The 23,698-nt window shown below is 44.8% G+C and overlaps 1 protein-coding gene across 1 annotated transcript in view; it reads left to right on the top strand.

The window, feature by feature from the left end:
• The first annotated feature begins 4,540 nt into the window (after window positions 1–4,540).
• LOC8041380 (sodium- and chloride-dependent betaine transporter) overlaps window positions 4,541–23,698 on the top strand; it is a 124,022-nt gene continuing 104,864 nt past the window's right edge. Inside the window, exon 1 of the mRNA XM_029992822.4 lies at window positions 4,541–5,366. Within this exon, the coding sequence (XP_029848682.3) occupies window positions 4,805–5,366 (562 nt within the window). The 5' untranslated portion in view covers window positions 4,541–4,804. The remainder of the gene's footprint in view (window positions 5,367–23,698) is intronic.

Genomic DNA, 23,698 nt, shown 5'->3' with positions numbered 1-23,698 from the left:
ATTGCTCACCTCATCTCTCCCTAGGTCTGCTAACCCATACATCATTGGTTACACCTCGTCTAAATCACTCTCGCAAAATTGACCGCTACACTTGCAACTCTTCATTTTTCTATTCGTTTTTCCCCAGGACGGTGGTCTGTCGGAATGCACCTCCTAACGACATCGCCACCCAGAAAAACCAGAAACATGGGGAGGAGAAATAAGAATGTTTCGTATTTCTCCTCCTCATGCATCTGGTTTCTGCGTGTGCTATACTTTGATGCGCAGTTGTTGCTCTCATTTGCAATTTTTTCTCGAAGTGTTTTAATTCTTCTGATTATGCACTTGGATTTTGTGTGTGTTACCCATTATGTGCAGTTGTTCTTATTTGTAATATCTCAAACTGTTGCATTTCTCCTGATTATTCACTTGGATTTTGTGTCTGTTATACATTATGTGCAGTTGTTCTTATATATCTCAAAATGTTTTGTATTTCTCCTGCTCATGCATCTGGTTTTTGTGTGGGCTATACTTTGATGTGCAGTTGTTGCTCTTATTTGCAATTTTTTTTCTCGAAATGCTATATTTCTCCTGATTATGCGCTTAGATTTTGTGTGTGTTGTCCATTTTGTGCAGTTATTCTTATTTGTAACATCTCAAAATGTTGTATTTCTCCTTATTGTGCACTTGGATTTTGTGTGTGTTATACATTATGTGTGGTTGTTCTTATATATCTCAAAATGTTTTGTACTTCTCCTACTCGTGCATCTGGTTTTTGTGTGTGCTATACTGCGATGTGCAGTTGTTGCTCCTATTAGCAATTTTCTCTCAAAAGGTGTATTTCTCCTGATTATGCACGTGGATTATGTGTGTGTTATCCATTATGTGCAGTTCTTATTTGTAGTATCTCAAAATGCTGTATTTCTCCTGATTATGTAATTGGATTTTGTGTGTGTTATACAATATTTGCAGGTGTTCTTATTTGTAATATCTCAAAATGTTTTGTATTTCTCCTGCTCATGCATCTGGTTTTTGTGTGTGCTACTCTTTGATGTGCTATTATTACTCCTATTTGCAATTTTCTCTAAAATGTTGTATTTCTCCTGATTATGCACTTGGATTTTGTGTGTTATCTATTATGTGCAGTTCTAATTTGCAACATCTCAAAATGTCGTATTTCTCCTGATCATGCACTTGAATTTTGTGTGTCTTACACATTATGTGCAGTTGTTCTTATTTGTAATATCTCAAAATGTTTTGTATTTCTCCTGCTCATGCATCTGATTTTTGTGTGTGCTATACTTTGATGTGCAGTTGTTGCCCTTATGTGCAATTTTTTCTCAAAATGTTGCATTTCTCCTGATTATGAACTTGAATTTTGTGTGTGTTATCCTTTACGTGCAATTGTCCTTATTTGTAACATCTCAAAAGGTTGTATTTCTCCTGATTATGCACTTGGATTTTGTGTGTGTTAGCCATTATGTGCAGTTGTTCTTATTTTCAACATCTCCAAATGTTGTATTTCTCCTGATTATGCACTTGGACTTTGTGTGTGTTATACATTATGTGCAGTTGTTTCTATTTGTAATATCTCAAAATGTTTTGTATTTCTTCTGCTCATGCATCTGGTGTTTGTGTGTGCTATGCTTTGATGTGAAGTTGTTCCTCTTATTTGAAAATTTTTTCTCAAAATGTTGTATTTCTTCTGATTAGGCACTTAAATTTTTTGTGTGTTACCCATTATGTGCAGTCGTTCTTATTTCTAATACCTCAAAATGTTTTGTATTTCTCCTGCTCATGCATATGATTTTTGTATGTGCTATACTTTGATGTGCAGTTGTTGCTCTTATTTGCAATTTTTCACAAAATGTTGTATTTCTCCTGATTATAGACTTGAATTTTGTGTGTGTTATCTATTACGTACAGTCGTTCTTATTTGTAACATCTCAAAAGGTTGTATTTCTTCTGATTGTGTACTTGGATTTTGTGTGTTAGCCATTATGTGCAGTTGTTTTTATTTGCAACATCTCCAAATGTTGTATTTCTCCTGATTAGGCACTTGGACTTTGTGTGTGTTATACATTATGTGCAGTTGTTTCTGCTTGTAATATCTCAAAATGTTTTTATTTCTCCTGCTCATGCATCTGGTTTTTGTGTGATGCGCAGTTGTTGCTTTTATTCGCAATTTTTTCTCAATATGTTGCATTTCTCCTGAATATGCACTTGGATTTTGTGTGTGTTATACATAATGGGCAGTTGTTTATATTTGTAATATCTCAAAATGTTTTGTATTTCTCCTGCTCATGCATCTGGTTTTTGTGTGTGCTATACTTTGATGTGCAGTTGTTGCTCTTATTTGCAATTTTTTTCTCAAAATGTTGTATTTCTTCTCATTATGCATTTGGATTTTGTGTGTTATCCATTATGTGCACTTGTTCTTATTTGTAACATCTCAAAATGTTGTATTCACCCCCCCATTACAGAATGTCCTTTACAAGAGAACCTGTAAGGCGCTTAAATAAATAAATAAATATTTGAATAAATACAACAGGGAAATATATTCCTTAATATGTAATTAAAAAGAAAATACAAGATATTCCAAGTGTATTAAGTACCGCAAAACACAAATTTCTTTAAATTTTGGCTCCAACAAGGACTGTTTTTGTCAAAACCCGCCTCTCTTAGGCAAAATTTCTCAGTTTTTCTATGAGTTTTTTTTATCAATGATCACCGTTTTTACCGTCCGTCCGAAACGAACCACCGACGTACACATATATCTTAAAATAAATAAGCACCGAACAACTTTTTGCCGATTTCCCTTATAAATAAACACCGGAAAATTTACGACCTATTTATAATGCAGGTACCTACAGCAAAAACGGATGAATTACTAAGGTCCAACATATTTCGCCATGAAAAAAGACGCTATAGTGCATCCATATATTTGCGACCGGGCATTTAAGATAACCAATTTTGCATTGCTAAAGGCAACATGCAATATTTTTTTCGTTACTGCGAAATTACTTCGAGTTCACTCTGTTGTAATTTACAACTGTTCCAATAAAAACTTAACATATAGTTTGAAAAAAAGCTCGTCAAAATTAACCAATAGCGCAAGAGGTGTTCGAATAACCTGTCGAAGCGTAATTTGTCAAATTAGCCGGGAAGTTTAAACTTTAAGGTGAAAAAGAATTCGTTTTATTAATTGGAGTCTCTCGGTGTACGTATCCCCAGAAGTTTATACAATACATCACAACGTTTCTGCGTTCCCGTGGAACATCTTTGAACAAGTGCGCAAGTATCTGCTACGTCTAAAAGACAGGTGCTATATGGTAATGGCGCACAAGATCACAGGTTCGATATCTACTATTCATTCTTCGTTCTGTCGTCCACAACTGAATGTTCCTACCAACTATCTGCTTTTGTGCCAGTCTATATTGCACCTCCGTGTTGCGACTTCGATCTTTATCTGGGATTTCCTGACACCTCTGGAGGAGGAAGCCCTTACATAAGTGAGGTTGGCCTTGTCACGTTCGGGACACGCGCCTCAACTAATCAGGGGGTGACAAAAAAAAATAAAAAAAGGAAATTTCAGCCAAACTATCCGTTCCGCTGCCTACAACAATGAGCTTTGGCAGGGGGGGGGTGGTTCGTGTAATGTTTTCATTTTGTGAATTCTTAATCCAGATAGATTTCGTGTCTTTCAAGGGGAAAATAAGCATACCCGGTTAAAAGCCGCGGTCGCACCGCTAATGCATCATACAAAAGACAGGCTGCATACAGTGTCTTAAACCGGTTTCTTCCTTGCACGACGGTCACGCCAGATTGGGCGTACGAAAAAACCTTTCTGCAGACGTGTTCGAAGCACACGTGTGTACGAAGCAAACATTCTTCGAATAACATAATTCTATCATGGTGTCTGAAGGAAACGCCATGATTTTGTATGATGCACGAGCCGGTTACTGGGGCCTTAAATTAACGATATTAGGTAAACAGGACTCCCGCGTGAAAGAAACACTGTTCCTTTTAGAGTTTGGGCGAAGTGTCCTGTACTCTGTTGCAGGCTAAAAAAACAGAACAAGCTCCTCCCGTAAAGCCATCAGCTTTCTCCATTTCAGCAGAGCGAAGGCTACAGAGAGCGGGCGAGAGAGGAGACGAGCCCACTCGCCTCCTTTCCAGCGTTCGCTCATTCAAGTTGAAAGAGGTCAGTGCATCGTAGCAGCAGATTGCCCTGCCTTTCTTGACGACGAGTTGGCAAAATGTGTTCTTTTGTGCTGTGAAGTAGTGGTTCATGCACCGAAAAAAAAAAACAACAGTGACGTAACCAGAAAAAAAAGAGGGGGGGGGGGGAGAGAAACGTTTTCTATCTTTCTTGAAAAAAAAATAATTCTGGCTACACTACAGAGAGGAGCAATGGAACACTCAAACAGAGATCTCAAGCCACTCGTCGACAGTCACGACGTCCCTCGAAGCGGAGCAGCGCGTGCCGCCATCTGTCGCTGTCCCCGCAAGCCCGTTATCATTGTCCAGGCGAGGAGCGCGCCCCGTCCCAGCGCGAGCGCCGCTTGCCAGAAGCAGACGGGAGCGCACCTGTAACCCGCGCCAGACCGCCGCTACCGCAGCGAGAGGGAGGCTCGTTTTCGAAATCGCGCGCATCGAAGCGCACTGTCCTCCACGAGCAAACTCTGTCGGAACAAGAAGGTCAAGAGCGAGGGAGCGGCGGCGACGACGACGGCAATGACGCTCCTGCATTCAAAATTTTTAACGTAATCCGACACGTGCGAACAGCGAACCGGCGAGGACTCTACCGAGACCGACTGTCATCATGCAGAACGTGACCATGTATTCGTCTAGTCCCGGTCAAGCACCGACGGCGTACACGCTCGGCAAGGGCGACTACGATACCTTCGGTCCCATCATCCTGATCCCGACGTCCGCCGGCCTGGTACCGGGGATACCCAAGATGGTCAGCAGCCCGGACCAGCCGCCGGGCACTCCGACCACCCTGGTGTTCCAGCCGGTGGTGCCTCCGACGACCGCGGACGTGCCCGGCACGCCGAAAGGATTCGAAGAAGCCGCCAGGTACCTGCGGTCGTTCTCGTTCGGCGAAGAACCCAACAGCCTGGCGGCCAGGGTGTCCCGGAGGCTCTCCCGATCCGTGCCGGAGTTGAGACCGCAGGAGATCGCGCGTCCCACGTTCTCCAAGGTCCACGAAGAGGACTACGACAGTTCGTCGGACGAGGAGCACGTGACCGAGTTGCCCAAGAAGAAAGTGTCCGAGTCCCGCTGGTTGCACTATCTGGACCTGGTGGCCGGATGTTCCAGGGAGGCCGTGGGACTCGGGAATATTTGGAGGTTTCCCTACTTCTGCTTCGTGCACGGCGGAGGTGAGTTTCTTTCTGCATGCTTGTTAGCCCAAACACAACTACGATGCTTTTTCGTGTATTTTTTTTTCTTCTCGAAAGGGTATTGGCGGGAATCAAAATTGGCTACTTATTGGTTAGTACCCCAGCTGAGCGCTTTCCACCATTATCGTAATTTTGATGACAGTCCTTAAGTATATGAGAAAAGAAAAAAAAGAAAGAAAACTGGCGATGGTTTGTTCGCACAAACTGTGTCGCGCGTGCTGTGTACATTTACAAGCAGTTATGAAGAACACTACTTCCTATTGCACAACTTGAGTGCTCTTCTCTAGATAAACACGTTGATATCTAATAAACTTCAATGGAGTAGCCTGGAATCACTAAGTAGCCGGCGCTGCCCAGACAGTTCTAACAGGTTGTAAAGCTCCTTTACGAGCTGCGCATTATGTTCAAACGTGTGAAGTTTACACCAAAAATTGGCGATGTGTTTACCCAGCTAAGCTGGCGAAAAAAAAATATGACGCGAGTTTCAAACCAGTCAGAAATCCTTTTTTTTATTAATTTTTGATCTGAGCATTTTGTTGAAGTTCAATAACACAATAACTTTTTACCGTTATTGCTACGGTCTAGTGTTTCCGTTTTTTTATCTCGAATTCGGGGTTTTCCTTCGGGGTTTATTGTTTCATAGATTCGGTGTTTTTCGGTGTTTTTTACGGTAGCGGACGAAACCTCAGCGTTTTTTGGTGGGCTTTGTTGAAAAAAGCAGGACACGGGCGGGGGATTTCCCATCTTTCGGAAAACACAGGTGCTATTCTAATACTTAAAGAACGTTTGGTACCAAAGAGGGCTGGAAATACAACAAAGGGTGGTCGCAAAGGAAGAAGCACCCTAGCGGGCAGTTCATTGCAGGCTATGTTCCGGGACATCGCAAAAAACGGTAGTTCAAGCTTTTTTTTTCTTTGTTTTTTTGTGAAGCCTTTTTTTATTTAAGGGTAGTCGAGGTTTTTCGGTTCTCACTGATTTTGATTAAACCGGCTCGGGGGTTACATTTCGGGCTTTATCGGTCTCTGCCGAAAACACAGAACTTCAGTTATTACCGAAGCTTTGAAAATGAGCTTGATAACAGTGTCATTAAGGTACGACCTTCTTTAGTCACGGAAACGATATTGACTTGTATATATATATATATATATATATATATATATATATATATCTTTATAATATTATATGAGAGGGCACTTTCGTCATTGTACGTGGTTCCCAAAAAGCAAATAATTGAAAATATGCAGATAAATGTACCGTGCTTGATCGAATGAAGCAGTCTACGATGCCGTCTAAAGACAAAATTTTTGGCGGAGCCGGGATTTTGTCTTTCGGCGGCTTGGTAGACTTTGTTTCATTCCATCAAGTACGCGGTTCATTCATCTGCACCTTTTCCATAGTATATGAGCGTATTCCCCTTTGAGAAAGTGCGAGTGCACATTGCAGGTTGGTCTTGTCTCGTATCGGATACGTATAGCTGAACACATATTCCATGTTTGCCCTTGAAGCTTCACCTTGCGCGCGTCGGAATGTTTACAAAAAAGATTGAATATCTTCTGACGGCAGGCACGCTCCTTAGGCACGTCAAAATATTTCTATATGCGAGGTCGTGAGACGAAATAATAATAATAATAATAAAATAAAAACACATGTGAGAAAAAAGAATTGGGCGTTGAGCCGTTTCAAATTACGAGTCCTTTGAGCAAATATTCGAAGCGTGTTTTTCGCACCACAAAAGTAAAATGCGCATTGCCGAAATTTGAAACGTCGTCAAGAATTTACGTACACCGCTATCAATTGGGACAAGGGGCATGCCAACGTTTCAGGACTCAACGCTTCCTGATATTTAAAAAAATAGTAAAACGTTATTTTTGGACATTTTAAATGACAATAAATAGATCGAAAATGTTTAAAATTGAACCTTTCCGAAATTAAAAGCTTTTCATTGAGTTTCAGAAATATTAATTGAAACGTTTTGTAAATTTCTTCTACGAGCCGGGCAACGCTGAATTAGAGACGCCGTAGGCTTGAATTTGAGCCTTTAGCGTTGCCTAGTGTATTTTTGTGCAGCGCGAAGCACAGTTCAGATTTCTCTCAAACACCCTGTAGAACTTTTTGTTTTCAGAAACCAGCAAAGAGCAACCACTCGGGGGAAAATTATTAACGAGACGTACTATCGCAACACTAAATTAAGATTTCCCACTCAGGTCTACTAAAAATGTCGACAACAATTGAAGTACGCACAACTTTTATCGTACACTTCTCATCGGGCGAAAAGCCAGGGGTCTTTTCAAAGATAAGTATATATAAATGGAGTCGCGTGCCATTTCTCGTCTACGCATTCGTTACATTTTTTTTTGCCCACTGCGTATGTACGTTCTTTTTAATCGCGCGTCAGCCTTACCAGTGACTGGGTGGATAAAAACATATTTGTTGAGTACACAGACGCAAGGTGCCTTGCAGAGAACACGTCCCACAAGTTGATCTGAATACTCCGAACGTGGCTACAACCATTCGCAAAATCATAAAAAAAGAGAAAAGAAATAGCCATTTTGAAGGACGTTTAGTGTTCCCAGCGCCAAGACATCATGTGTCATACTAGATGTCGTGCGTGTTTGTTGAATCAGAACGACTGCTTAGAGTTACGCGTATCTTTGTTTATTTACACACGATCTCTTTGCGCACCCTAGGGTGTGCAGACCGGTATGACGATACTTAACGTATTTTGTGGACATTATTAAGAAAAGAAAGGAAACTGTCCAAGAGAGTAGAGAGTTTTAGGGAACCGTTTTTGCGCAAAAAAAAAAAAGAAAGAAAGAGACGAGTAATCAATTACATAAAAAGTATTTAATTATATTAGTCGATTGCTTGGAAAGAAAAGTGATTGGCCGTTACTCGAAAAAGTAACCGTTACTTTTCCGATTGCTTCAAATTTCTAAAACTACAGATTTTTCTGTCGGTTTGAAAACAGGGATTTCATACTCTCCATTATTGGGTTAGAGTAACCAAACTGTAAACTACTTATCTTCTTCAGCCACCCATTTTGGGTAACACATCCTCCTATCGAAGAGTTGGTTCGAGGATTCCTCCGGGTAGAAAAGTTATGCAAAGGGCGCCATTGGGAAGGGGGGAGAGAAGAGCGGTAGCGGTTACAAGTATAATTTTAGTACTTCCATGAGTAATGGCATCACTCTCGCGATGACTTCTTAATAAATGTAGTCAAATGATCACAAAATTACGTCAAGAAGTAATCGATTAAGACTAATTTGATTACTTCTAATGAGTACTGTACCAGTCTGCGAGTCTCGCACAAGACGACTTCGTCATCGAGGAGTTGTAGAATAGAGGGCCCGTTGGGTCTTCAGAGAAGCTCGGGGCGTCGCACTGGGCATGCGCAGAACTTTTGCGCCTCCGCAGTGCGACGCAGGCTTCAGTCGGTTTAGGGAAAATGTTTCTTGACGTCCTTTCAGTAGCACCGCGCAGAGCTTCGATGTTCTTGCCAAACGTAAATGGACCGTCGTAGAGGGGGGTTTCTTGGGAACTTCCCGGCGAATGAATACACGCGCAGACTGGGGGTGCAGGGTGTATGAAAACTCGTCATGGAGTAGGTTTTCGTGTTTTCACCGGGCGCCAAGAGGACATGTCTTCTTGAAACCGCTGGGGGTACAAAGTTGGTCCACAACCGCTACGAGGAAGTTCTTTACGCGGAGAGCAAGTCGTCTGCTTCTTGCGCAGGGGTTACGCTGACGTCAGAACGACGCCGGGCTCGGATTGGCTTTGATTGAAAGGATAGTGGGTAGACCTCGATGCTAGATGCCTTCGAGCCTACCCACTATTTTTTCCAATCAGCCAATAAGAGCCTGACTTGCTGACCTCATCGCAACCCCTGTGCAAAAAGCAGACGAACTTGAGCCCAGCATAGGGTTCGCCGATGACTCTTGCTGCGATATCTCGCTTCACAAAGCGATTTTCTTCGCCTGCATGCTTCGTGCAACCATTTGGGTGCGCGCGAAACTTCAACGTGCTTGCGTAGTCTGGAATTGTATTTTTTACCGTACTGCGTCATCATCTATTGAACGTTCTGAAAGCAGGGGTGTGCGAATACCGGCTTGAGTGGAACAGCACGGGGTCATTCATAAACTTCACAGAGGAACGGAAAGCCACGACAGCAGGGTTTCTTAACAGTGTTAAAGTTATAAGGATGACACGGCGCGATCCGATGCGAACCGGTATTCGCACATCCCTAGTTGAAAGACGGTTTATCTACGATATATATTTTACGGGCAAGTGGTATTACATCTGTAAAGGTAATTTCAGTAACCGGAATTGTTAATTGTTTTATACACGTCGTATTCGTGATTTATTGTTTTTTTTTTTTACACAAGGTTGTCAACGTAGCCATTGAGTGATCACTGCTTTTACGCCCTGTTAGCTTCCAAGCTTCCTCTCGGTCCAACCGCTCTCAACACCGACCAGGGGCCTCCAAACATTTTCGCTACGGGGCCGGATCATTATCGGGGATTTTGTTGCTCTATCGAGGGCCGCAAATAAATAAATATAAACGAAGGAAAACTAAATAAATAATCGTAAATTAGCATAAAACTAATAAATAAAAAATAATTGAATGTTAGAGTAATTAGCAGAAAAAGAAGAAGGTAAGGTGGATGGATACAACTTTATTTTTAAATCTATTATTTAGCTAAAAACTATTGCAAAAACCTCACCAAGCATAAATCAAAGCGCGTTGAAACTTTGGCATGTTCCAACAAGGAAGATGACCAATTAGAATAATAGAACTGATGCTGACAATATGCAATAGACACGACCGCAAGACACTAAGCACAATATACATGGGAACTCGTAGGAATCCTAACATTCGAAGTAACACAGGTATGAAACAGGCAACTAAGAATGGTGATGCTGGTGAGGACAGTGTATAATGTTATCTCTCGTTTTAACTGCGAATCTTCGCTTACGCGGTTGGTGCGCGTTGCGTCGTCATCTTTTTACGCTCGCTTATTTTTGCGTCGGTATAGAAGCGGCCGGGTCCGCTGGAAAACCTCCGCTTGCCGGATTCGGCCTGCTGGCCGGGGTTTGGAGACCCGTAGGCTAGACCACTCTTTAATAGATATTACTTGTGACATTAACTCTTTTCGACGAGCAATCGAGCCACTAGTGTGTGCGTGAGTATGACTTTGCTTGTCTTTTTTTTTCTGCTTTGTATACGTTTTTTTTTTTCTATTCCTATCACAGCGAAACACTTTTTAGGCGTAGTACAGTTTGTGGACGCACCAAAATGAAGATTTTTCGTTATTATTATAGTAGGAAAAGGGGCGCACAAATAGTTGAAGAATGAACACGATGAATACGACGCAGGAAATAGTGAGGGTCGCAAAGGGTTACATGTTGCGGCACGAACAAAAATGATGTGTGACGGCGTGATGCAGTTCCTGCCGTGAACGGGTGGCTCAGTTCTTCGGCATCGTGAAGTTTTTCTCCCGCATTATCGTTCGGTCGTGGAAAAGAGCACAGAAAGATTTTAGCCTGGTTTTTGTTTTCTTTCGGTAGTATAGCCATGGCCAATTTAGCTCGTCCTTCATTTTTGAAACACTTCAAAGCGGATAATAGTTATTAGAAGCGAATCTAGCACCCTGCTTTTGCATTGCGTCTATCTTCTTAACATGTTTGTTTCTAAAAATGTCCTGACAATACAATTTTTTTTTGGGGGGGAGGGGGCATTGTTTTTGTCTGTATATTACGCAAATCCAAGGAGCATACAGTAGTTTGGTTTCTTGTCTGATATTAAACATATGCATATGCAAAATGTCTAACAAAAAAAAAAAAAGCTTGTGCATCTACTTTTTAGCATAACACTTGGAGAGCCAATCACCGCAATCTACGAAGGCAGCTCAGCGAATGACGATGCCAACACATATGCTTAGACAAAAAAAAAACAACACACACGCAAAAAAATAAAACAGTCCGAGTCGTTACATTGAGCAATTCAAAACGTCACGCTTGCACTGCTTAATGTCACTTAATGTTCAGCGCTCGGTCTGTGTGTTCCCCGTTCTTTGTCCTCCGTACTTTAGGCGCTGCTTCCGTCTTCGTAACTATGTAACAACTCAGACTGCGTTTTTTGGTCTAAACATGCTCCGGCACCGTCATTCGCTGAGCTGCCTCCGTAAGTTGCGGTGATTGGCTCTCCCAGTGTTGTGCGTGAAAGTAGACGCACGGGCTTTTTTTTTTTTTTAGAGGGCAGCTATTGAAAAATAGCACGCAGCTGTCATCCACTTTCCCACAAAGAACTTAAGACATAATCGCTGCAATCCATGGAGGGAGCTCGGCCAATTCACGAGGCTAAGCAAACAGTTTAGACCCTGAAAAAATAAACTGTCTACGCTTGTCAATATAAATGAAATGAGGGAAGATAAGTGTATTAGTTTACATATATAACAAAGAGGCAAGGCTATATTGGAGTAAAACGCATCATGGCAACAGCCAGCACGTCGAAGGGAGACGTGTTAAGAGTTCACGGGAAGCTCCTCCCACCTCTTTCTACTTTAGCAGAGCGAACGGTGGAGAGGAGGTCGCCTCCTCTCCAGCGTTTGGTCTGCTAGAGGGGAAGGAGGTGGGAGGAGCTTCCGGTGAACTCTTGACCTGTCACCGACCATAGTTGCGTGCAGTGCAGTTAAAGCCATTGGCAAGAGAGAGAGAGAGAGAGATGGCAAGGCCGCTTTTGTACGTATTCTGAGTGACGCTAATCTCCGAGGATACAAAAGCAACGCCTGAGACGGGTAAGAGAGGAGTTACTTTTCCCCCCCTCTTCTCAAATTGCTGGGTTTACGCTTTTGTCCCCGCACACATGGTAGGGTCGGTCACGTGCCTGATCTCTGCTGCTCTTATTGGTTCCAAGGAGATGTAGCGTTATCTCTTTGCTAAGTTACGGTGAAACAAAGTCAAGGCGGAAACACCAATTCTTACTTAGGAGTCAACATCTGCGACCCTATCAATCTACGCGTTAGAAACGAGCTAGCGTGGTTCTGATCTTACGACGTGACAGCTCAACAAGACATCCTGTCTGCAAAGCTGCTCTGTTCCCACAGCGTACATGCTAAGTTAGTTTTCCAGCTGCCAGGCCGCTCCAAGGCTGATTGAAACTATTTGCGTCAAAGCTGGCAGTGGCGTTTGCGCGGGTTACGTTCGTTCGCAACAACAGGAGCTACAAAAAAAAAAAAAGTCCCTACGACAACCGTGTTGCTGCGTAGCAACTACGCAGCAACGAACATAGAATGAGGAAGAAAGGCATATTAGAAAGAGCTCCTGGAGTCAGTCAACGGGCCAATTGGGGCACTCTCATTGGCACGTTTTCATGGACGTCACATCACTTGGCTTACGGGTGGACGGAGAGGAAAGGGGGGGGGGGGGGGGGAGGCGATTCTTAGGTAAACGCGTTTCAGTTCTTCACGTACGAGCCTTTATCCGGCTCCCAGATTTGCTTACCCAATATAAGCGTATGCAAACCTGGGAGCGGGATAAAGGCTCCTACGTGAATAACTGAAACGTGTTTACCTACGACTCGCTTCCCCCCCCCCCCCCCTTTTTCCCTTCCCTCCCTCCACCCGTAAACCAAGTGATGTGACGTCCCTAAAAACGAGCCAATCAGTGTCCAAATTGACCTGTCGACTTACTCCACAAGCTTTTTCATATATGCGGACCCAGTCAAAGATGAAGAACAGTACGGCGGAACCGTAGCCTTCTTCATACTAGAGCCACTAAAGAAGTTAGAGCACCGACACCTCATTTTACGATCACCTTGTGGACGCCGCCACGTTGGGGCTTATTGCAGTCCGGGCAATACTGTCGGTAGTTGAAGCTCGGGCAATATCGCTTCGCTCTGTTGCGGACTGTTTTAACGTATTTTTTCGGGGACGGAAAATCGTTTCATGCGATTTCAGGTAAAGCTTCGGATAACTGGCAACCATGATTTTAAACCCGTGCCGCTGAGCATTCGAAGTAAACGAAAGTGCGTGGCGTTGCCGAGATCAAGGTGGGACTTTGCAAAATTTGAACGGCTGCAGAAACCCTTTGCGGCACATTTTGTTCATTGGCACGCCCCTGTTGGATCACGTCCTGAACTTCGCACTTATAATCGGTTCTCTTACACTCTAAAAAAATGTCTGGAAGTCTACTTTCACTCGCAACACTCGGAGAGCCAATCACCGCAACTTACGGAGGCAGCTCAGCGAATGATGATGCCGAAACATCTGTTTAGACCAAGAAACGCAGTCTGAGTTGTGACATTAAGCGATGCAAAACGTCACGATTGCATTGCTTAATGTCACAACTCAGACTGCGTTTTTTGGTCTAAACATATGTTTCCGCATCGTCATTCGCTCAGCTGCCCCCGTAAGTTGCGGTGATTGGCTCTCCGAGTGGTGTGTGTGAATGTAGACGCACATACTTTTTTTAGAGTGTAGATTTCTGAAAGCCACCGAGCTGCTCAAACGATGGATTTTGGCCCTTTGTTGCAACAGTAAGATGGACTTCATCGAAGTGGAGTTTCGTTCGTTTGAAATCTGGTTACTTCGACAGTCGTCCCAGGCGTAGCCCTGGATCGCGCTCTTGACGCTGCTTCAGTGGCTTCATCAGCGTAGCATTGGCTGCGCTCTGAACCAAGGTAAAGAGGAGAAAATATTCAGATCTTAAGGTTTTATAAAACAAACCAACGAAGGCCATCTGGCACGCCCCGGCGAAAAGTCCGCAGGTTCATTTCAAATTGAGTAAATCGAACGTTGGTCACGATATGCATATTAATAAAACACGCTATCCAAACGCAACTTCATGGTTTAATGTTGGTTGCGATGCATACCGAGAACATCTCCGACCGCATTGTGGACTCAATTGTGTGAAAGCTCCACGAAACATTTCACACGAGCGTGCGCAAAATAATTGCTGTCAAAATTCGCAAGTATATCTAAATTTCTTTCGATGCAAAACACATTTCTCAACCTGAATGAAGTTACGCCCATTGTTAAAACGCTTCTATCTACTTTCACGATGGTAACAGAGTGAAAAAAACAACATTATTTCTTAAATTTATTGTTACACGACCAAATTAAAGACAGCATGCACAGTCAGCTGCCACGATCATGAACAGATCCACGGTGAAGTCTGGTGCCATTCAGTTCGTAAACGCAACCATGTAACATTCAGTGGTCACGTGTGGTTCATGTTTGAAAGGGAAAAAAGGGAAATCGGCGAAGGGTATCAGAAAGAGGTGAGCGACACGGGAGGATGGCTCGGCAAAGCTACGTGGCTGACGTAACACCTCCTAGATAAGATGGAAAACCTAAGTGCTGAATTTTCCTGCGTCACTAAAAAAGGCCATCGTCCGGCCAAAGTCGCGTTCTCACTGATTGGACACGACTCCTGCCCGAACGCTGTCCAGTCCTGTTCAATCTGTGACCTACGGTGGCCGTCTTTACTGATAAGACTGCTGACGCAGGAAAATTTAGCACGCGGGCTTCCTTATTTACGAAGTGTTGTCTATAGTCGGTGACACGTTTAGAGAAAAATGCGAAGCTCCTACCACCTCTTCCCAGTTTAGCAGAGCAAACGCATGGAGAGGAGGTCGCCTCCTCTCCAGCGTTAGCTCTGCCAAAGATGAAAGGGGTACGAGTTTCCCCACAGTGTGTGAGGGGTATACATGGTTGCGATACAATCATTGAGCTGGTCGAAGCGTATCGCAATAATCCCGTTCGCCTCACGGTTATTCAGGCCCGTGCGACGACAGCGATTGCAGGAAACGCATGGGGACCATCAGCTAAAACTAAAAACGCCCTTCCCAAAGACTGTCTAGATTGAGGTTTTTGGCCGGACCGACGAAGGACCTACTAGGTCCCGAAACGTTTCCGTCGTGAATCGCTACAATCGCCACAGAGACCCAAACCATCAACTATTTTGAATATTTATAATCTTAGTTGTCGTGTGGCGGAGGGCCCTCCTGTCTGGCTTTACTTCATTTTAGAAAATAATCTTTATTGAGGGCTCATTTTACTCCTATATTTATCGATAAATTTCGGTCCAGTGCGCGAGTAGCCGAGCAATTCGGTACATACTATACAATTTTACTTTTTTAATGGTATAAAAAAGGCTGTTTCGGAGACTGACTACGTGCTTTCAGCACCCTTCTTTCGAGTAGTACAACATTCGCGATCGCGAAATTGAGTGCTGTTATTGCATGAAACATTCTTGACTTTTAAAAGGTGGAAAATTGGGTGTGGAAAAGCGTGCCTCGGCGAAGTCAGGCGAACACCCTTTCTGGGGGGTGTCCGCCGCATTGGCACCCCCGCTTCGAACGGCGGATGTTGTTTTAGCGACAGTGTCGAATAATTATTGCCTGCGCCAACGCTTTTCACTTAGAGATAGATCCTTGGAAATTAGGCATACTATGCTTTTCGTGAGTACAAAGCAACATACTTGTAAACTTCATCATTCCGGAGACGGTCACCCTCAAATTAGTGTATTTGATTCGTCATGAGTCTCTTGTACGCGATACATTCTGTCAATATCTGCTCTTTCTGTGCATAAGAGAGCTGCGTGCGTAGCTTGTCGCTCGTAAGCCTGTTACTCGTAAAAAAAGAAAAAAATCCACAGGACGCTGCTAAGATCGCCAGCACCCCAGCTGTAGTGTGCTCACCAGCATCTTAAGGGTGTTATACCCTTAAAGGCCGACGTACACTTCACGCTTTCCACTTTGGCGCGCCTCCTCCTTTTCTATATACTGTCCTCGTTCACCTTGCCTCAACTTGGCTCCTCTCGCAGCTTAGGAGAGGCTTGCGCTAAGAGGAAGTTCCTTGCATAAAACCGAGGTTGTACGTCTGCCTTTAAGCCGCAGCAGTGTTGTGCACCTTACTCCGAAAGAGGAACGAACGCTTGTTCCTATTTCGGATTAGGAACGGACGCTTCTCAATCTGAACGTTGGAACGAGTTCCCCTGACGAGTTCCAGTGGTTAGGAAGGCACGCGTTCCCGCTACATTTCCAAGATAACAATTCGTGTCGTTGCACAACGTTACGCTCGCGCATCCTAATCAAACATCGCGCCGAATAATTTGTAGATAAAATAAAGCGAGCAGGTGAGAATAATCCCACGGAATTGCGTATCGTGTCGCGACGATCACAATTGATCTTTTTTTTTTTTTTTTTTTGTTTTAGAGTATCTTTCGAACATTTTCCCAACCCTTGAGATCAAAGGATCAGCTAATCGATTAAAAAAAAATCCTAAATATCTACTAAGTTCGGGTAAAATTGCAAATACAAATACAAAAGAAAAAAAAAAATAAAGAAGGAACGCCGTTTCTTTTAGCCGTTCCTTCAAAAAGTTATAATGAGTTGCCGTTCCAGCAGTTCCACCGATGCAAGATGGAACGGCGTCGTGTCCCTGCTCCCGTTTCTCCCAAAAGCAGCACGTTCCAGCAACGTACGCCATTCCTCGGAACGGCGTCCCGGTACAACAGTCAGCCGGAGTCCCACTGCTTACGCGGAGCACAAGTTCGTCTGCCTCTCGGGCAGGGGTTGCGGTGACGTCATAACGTCGAGCCCTGATTGGCTCCTATCTTTTCATCAGAACCAATCAGAGCTCGACGTTATGACGTCACCGCAACCCCCGCGCGGGAAGCAGACGAGCTTGCGCTCCGCATAAACATCATGCAAAAGGTACTCTGCAGGAATGTTCCAAGCAGACATTTGCACGATGTAAACATGCTTGGAAGATGCTTGAGGCGCGTGCGCAGATAATTCCGTCATCATGTCCGCTGCGAACATCGTGTGTCTTTTGCATGATACAGTGTGACCGCGGTTTTAGGATGTTGTTGTAACATTCTTAGGGTGTTCCGATGACCGTTGCATGGTACACACAGATTCCCTGCAGCGAGCGGACAGGGGATCCCTGTTTACCGAGGGAGGCCGCGTATACCACACAGGATATCGTGGCCGGTGTCGCGTCGTCTTCGAGCGTGCCGTGACGATCTACCTCTTGAGAGGGCAAAGTCTGACGCTAACGGCGGAGAGGCCCGGCGTTGATAGCGCTATCAGAAAGCGCCAAACAAGCGTCCTCGAGCTGGGGCTATAGACTCTCTCGTAGCGATCGTTGGCCGAGCTTTCATTGTGTTGCGTGGCTGCTAACATGGTCGGCGATTCCCACTCTTCGGATGCACGAAAGAAGAGGAAACATAAAAAAAGAAAAAGCTTCTTGCAGTTCAGTTGAGATCGATTAACATGCGGTTAGAGTGTCATTTGGCGGCGCTGAAAACGTAGAGTGCCTCAATGTTGCTGTACTGGCGGCGCAGCCAGCCAGCAAGGTTGATACATTCTATGAAAACGTGTTGCGTACGCGGAACACGAGCGGATCTTCGAAATTCTGTGACTAAGGGATTGCTTCGTAATCCAAGTCGGAGAAATGCAAGAACAATATACACCAACTCATGTTTACAAACAAACCGGAGCGCCCCTAGCGGACGCCACCGGCGCCGCGCATGCGCGGTGGATGGTGGGCAAGAAGCCCGCCGTCGCCCATAAACAAACCATTGAATTGCGTTGTTGTCGGCGTCGGTGGGAGTCCCCGTGCTCTTTTTCGCGTTGGAATTGTTGATTCTACGTCCTCCTAACAATGTCCGATTACTTGTGCGGCTTCAGCAAAACTAACGAGGCAAAACTTTGCGTGAATAATGTGACGTGCGGCGATTCATTTCACGTGGACGCCGCAGAATGGGCGCTAAACCTGACTCCCACGATGAGATTCTGCTCGCTATTTTTAGTCGCGACGTCGCTCGGACTGCAAAAGCGTGGACCGTAGCTGAGATGGTGGACGTCGATACTGAAAACCGCAAGTAGAATCGGGCCTTACAAGTCGGTGATGGCCACCGGTAACAATAATGATAAACATCTTCTTGTATCTGTTTACACTTAGCCTACTTACCCCAACCAACCTTCAAAAGTGTTTTGAAGCCTGCACTTAGTTCTTATCGCAATTACCGGGTCAAGGTTTGGTTTACGGGCCGCTGTCGTTTGAACGAGCTGACGACAAAAAGCAGCCAAGTTTGAAAGAGCAGACGACAGTTCGAACGCATGCGCAATGGAGTACGGGCAAGAAGCACCGCGTCCCACGTCAACAAACCATTCGAATGTCACCTTGTCGGCGTTTGTGTGAGTCTGCATACTCTTTTTCGAGTTGGAATTGTCGATTCTACGTCGTCATCGCAATGTCTTTCTTACCACTTTAATCGCCTGAGCAAAATTATCAATTCTTGTTACGCCGCTAATCTTTCCGTAAATAATTTGCGATTCATTCGCGTGAACGCCGCAGAATGGACGCCAAAATCATGATGAGATTCTTCTAGCTATTTTCGAACGCGACGTGGCTCGTGCTGCAAAAGTGTAGAAGGCAGCGGCGATGATCGACGTCGATATTGAAAATCGGAAGCGGGAACAAACCAAGCGTAACAAGTCGGTGATGGCCACCGGTACCAATGATCAACATCTTGTATCTACTGTTTACATAGAGCCTACTTAAGTCTTTTGAGGCCTGCTATTACTTCTTATTGCAATTACCAGGTCAACGTTTGGTCCACGGGCCGCTTTTGTTTGAACGAGCAGACGACAAAAAGCAGACAAGTTTGAAAAAGCAGACGAAAGTTTGAACGATCAGGCGGCCGTGTGAGTTTGAAGACGCACTGAACCCGTGGGTGGTCCGGAGAACTTGGCGGTTTTATCTCGTTCATGTGGAACAAAGCAAATACATCTGGCGACCACAAAGTGTGCTTTGATGGGCTAGTTGGTTCATGACTAAATGGAACAGCGCCTGTTCTTTCTGTCCTATGTTCCGCGCTGTTCCATTTAGTCATGACCACAAAGTGTTGTCCGCACACGCAATTGTAGAGCGACAGCGTCTGGTTTTCCCTTTTCACGGCTACTATTCACGTTCTCGGACGAACGGAGGGGGCAGAAACACATGAAAACTGATCTTCAAACCTTTCCAGGCTCTCTTGGTACAGCCCTCGTCGCAGCATTTGACGAGAAGGCAGGTTTTTTGTCTCGTTTCTTCCGAAGGAACACAGGAATGCATGTTTGGCACGGCGACTTCTGCCCACCGCCCCAGACCGGAAGTGCGTCCGGCGCGCCACCACCGCGGCGTGACGTAGGAGAGTTGAGTTGGTGTATATGCAAAACCAAACAATGAACTACCCACGGACGCCCGCTCACTCACACACGAACACGCCCCTCCCCCACACTCACGCACACGCACATACACACACATGTTATCCTCGGTGTTTCTTTTCTTTTTAATGTATTTATAAAAGAAATTGCGCGAACAGCAAACCAACAAAAAAGAAATGGCCAAAACGCTGAAAATAAAGTATGAAATTCGACATGTCCTCAAACAGCAATGAAACTAAATAAATACTTAGCCAAATGATGTTCATAGAGCGAGACATCAGTCAGGTTTCCCCTAGAACCACTATACATCAGCGCTTTGAGTAAAGATTAAAGACACATGAGTCATCTTTGTTGTGGTGGGCTAGAAGGGGAGATGTGGGCATCGCTTATTTCTCCCAGCGGTCTAAGAGCGGTTCCACCATTCATGTTTCGCGTGCCCCTATCGCCGTGGTGCCATCGGTAAGCTTGCAGCAGCGCCAAAACGCAGTTAATTTTTCTTTTTAAATTGAGTTTTAAAGAAAGCAGAGCAGGCAAAATTATAATATAAAAGTATGAAGGGTCGTGTTCCCATTTGCCGCTAAACCATACCTCTACAGGATGGGATAAAATGCTCAGTCTGCCAAGCTTTGTTAGCACTTCTTTTATTGCCCTGTTGTGCAAGGTGACGCGCTGCCTCCTGCAGCACAGCTATTATGCTGCGCTTTATGGGCACGAATAGCGCTTTATGGGCACACATCTCCTCTTAGCCCACCATAGAATCACTGAAGAGTGACTCTATGTCGAATAGGGGCTCTGTAGATATAGTGAACAGGGACACTAGCGCACCATATCGTTGCGCTTAAAATCAGTTGACAGCTTCATTTTATCGAATGAAACGTTTTTTTTTTTCCGCAGAAATGTTAGAAAAGTCGACGACAGAGCAAAACGTCATCGCCTGATCTTTCTGACATTGTATATTCGAACCTCTGGAAATCGCATCTTCGAATCAAAACGACCGCTCGTTGCGGCCGCTCTGCTCTAAAATAAATGGATCGTGGCAAGGTGCGCCAAGCTCCTCGTATGGTCACCATTTTGGCTCATGGAATAAAGCAATTTCTCCTTGAACTCTCCATTCTTGGCTAGCCGATCTAAATTCCCTGGTGACGGGTAGCTTTATAGAGACGTTTCTTGAATAACAAGATTTTATTGCTATCCACTCACTGGCGACACGAGCGCACATCTTCGTACCCCCACCACCACATGCGGTTTCAGTGCTTGGAGGCCTCGAAAACCTATTTTCCTGTTTTGAAATACGCGAGAAGAACATTATGACTGTAAGAAATCCGTGGAGATGGGCATGATTGATAATTTGACTGCATACACAGAGCCAAAGACGCTTATATTGGCGAGGAACGCCTTCAGTACGATGATGCTCCTCGGTGATGTTGGTGCGACTGAATTAGAACGACCCGTTCGTAGCTTCGTAGATTTGAAGGGGCCGAAATGGCGATTGCCATAGCAACGGACACCGATTAGCCAATCGCCTGGCAAGGTTTTGGTCGTCTGTATGTTAGTATTTGTTTGTGTTCGGCAGACAAGGAAGGCAATGGTGCTACTTTCGCAGGATATAGTGGCTTTACTCTACTCCATCTCACAAACTTTTGCAGTGAAGACAAAGACATGGGCGGCATGGGCACGAGCGCGTGACTTTAGAAAGGACCTCTTTAGCACGATCCCTCGTCAGGCACGTAGCCAGGTGGGGGGGGGGGGGGCGGGCCTCCCCCCCCCCCCCCCCTAAATCTTCCATGTTGGTGGAACCCCCTCTCCCCCTCCCCCTCATACAGCATTTTGTCATGGGCGTCCCCCCCCCCCCCCCCCCCTTTTTCCGAAACAAAATCCTGGCTACGTGCCTGGTCCTCGTACAAACAAGAGCATACTGCTGAGCTGGGCCCACGCGCCTATGCCTTTGCCTTTACCATCTTTACTGCAGACATTTGTGAGATGGTTTATAAGCACCACAACAGCGGCGCCCACACGAAAAGTCGAGAATGGAGTGTTCACACGCTAAGCTCTAGCTTTTTTAGCTAGCTTCTCCGTTGCACAGTAAGACAGCTTGTCTTGAGCATGCCCGTCCCAAAAGGAGTGCATATTTTCGGCTTGTATACACACTCAAACGTTTTTCAAAGGAACACTGAAATGAAAATAAAACAAATATACATCTCACATGCAGAAATAAGCTAAACATGATCAACAATATCTGCTAATGACAATAATACGTTTATATTTTGAACGGATGACTGTATTTATATTGAGATGACTGTATTTATATTGAGATATTAAAGCGCGAAACGACGAGGAAGGAAATTCGAGGGAGACTGCAAAGAGCGCTAACTGACAACTGACGTTTAATACTCCCGAAAAAGAAGGAGAAGAAAAAAGTTCTGGGTGTCATCAAAACGCATAAAAAAAGAAAAAAAAAAAAAAAAAAAAAAAATGGAATGCATGTGTTACGCAAAGAAAATCCCACTTATATCATTAATGGGGGAATTACCGAGGGTATTTAGTTTTAAGTAACGGATTACCACAAAAATAATGAAAATATTCTTTTTGAAAAAGAAAAAGGCACGAAAACACGTAAAACAGGGATGCCGATAAAAATAAACAAAGATGAAGTTTGGGAAGAGTATGAACAAAAAAAGTCACGGCAGGAGGCGTGAGGCTGAGATAATAAAAAGTATTTGTATGTCATGGCAATTGACGACGCGCTGTCGGAGGCATACACCCTGGGCAGAATGGTTTATGCCTCGTACAGTTCGTACATCTTCTAAGCTCTAAAACATTTTAAGAGTTTGGTGTAGCTAAACATTGCGGAACACCTGCAATCCCTTTCTTGTACTGCTAGGTGGATAAATTGCTCACCTACAGCTGCGACACCAGACGCCCCCTGAGTCAGGCTAACTACCGGCTGTAAAAACATACACACACCAATTTATTATGTCTCCGGGGATCGGTGGCCGAGTGGGCTGGCGCAGACCAGTTCGGAGCACGTGGAGTGAAAGCTCTCGCTGCAGAACCCAGAGATCCTGGGTTCAATCCCCACCCCTGCGTGTTTCGATCTGGATGAGCATCGTACCCTGCGTGCGTTCGTGTATCACTACTGCGTAGTGCATCTTAAAGACCCCAGTCTAGCAGACGCAATGCACTGGCAAAGTGACCTATATGCTGTGTTTAACAATGTCGCCCTGTTCTGGCAGACTAAGCTCCTGCTGTAAAAAACAGCGGGAGCTTGTTTTTGTTTTCCCTGTCTTGCTTGTATTTTCTTCCTCGTCGTTTTGCGCTTCAATATTTCAATGTGTAAAACCAACTAGACCGCCAGATGATCTTAACGGCCGTATTCTTTCTTGCGAACAGCCGATTCTAGCGAGCGGCCAAAGAGCAGCCGTCGGCGAGCGCGATGCACCACGGGAGACTTGGCGCAATCGTGACGTATATTTTCCCAGCACGGGCAAGGCTACGAATAGGCTGGCATGGTAATGAGCTTCGTTAGTTGGTGGTGTCAACGCCTCATAAACTAGTTGTTCGAGACGCCTGAGAACGGCCCGATGCCAGTAGAGACGAAAAGGTGACTCACCCGCGCTCCTTAATTTACTATAACCTCCTCATCTTGTCAATCTCATCACCTCTTGTGGCATGCAGGAGTTGAATAGGTGCGGGAGTGAAGGGAAATCCGCTTGCGCCAATTTCGACATGGAGCGAGCGATCGCAGCTTGCCGACATACTTCCGGGGAACGGCGCTGCTTTTATGGGAAAGCGGACGTTACGACATTTCAAGTAACAGTGGGAACAGCTGCCATCTTGTAATCATTTGATTAGTTTTAAATAAACCTCAATGTCTATTAAAATATGAAAGATGTTTACAATTCTCTGTAATGGCGAATTAGAGCGCAGCTCTTGAGAAGGAGGAGGGGAGCGTATACCCCTTCCCTCCCCTCCTCCTCTCCTGCTCCTCCTCCCCTTCTTTCCTTCTCCTTCCCTCCTCTTCTCCCCCTCCTCCACCGTACCCTCCCTTCCTCCCACAGTTTCCCCGCTATGTTTAGCTAGAAAATTGACGCCACAT

Source organism: Ixodes scapularis, unplaced genomic scaffold (genome assembly GCF_016920785.2).
Source record: "Ixodes scapularis isolate PalLabHiFi unplaced genomic scaffold, ASM1692078v2 PGA_scaffold1__304_contigs__length_218370807, whole genome shotgun sequence".
NCBI lineage: Eukaryota > Metazoa > Arthropoda > Arachnida > Ixodida > Ixodidae > Ixodes > Ixodes scapularis.
This window is presented reverse-complemented; position numbering and strand designations above follow the sequence as displayed.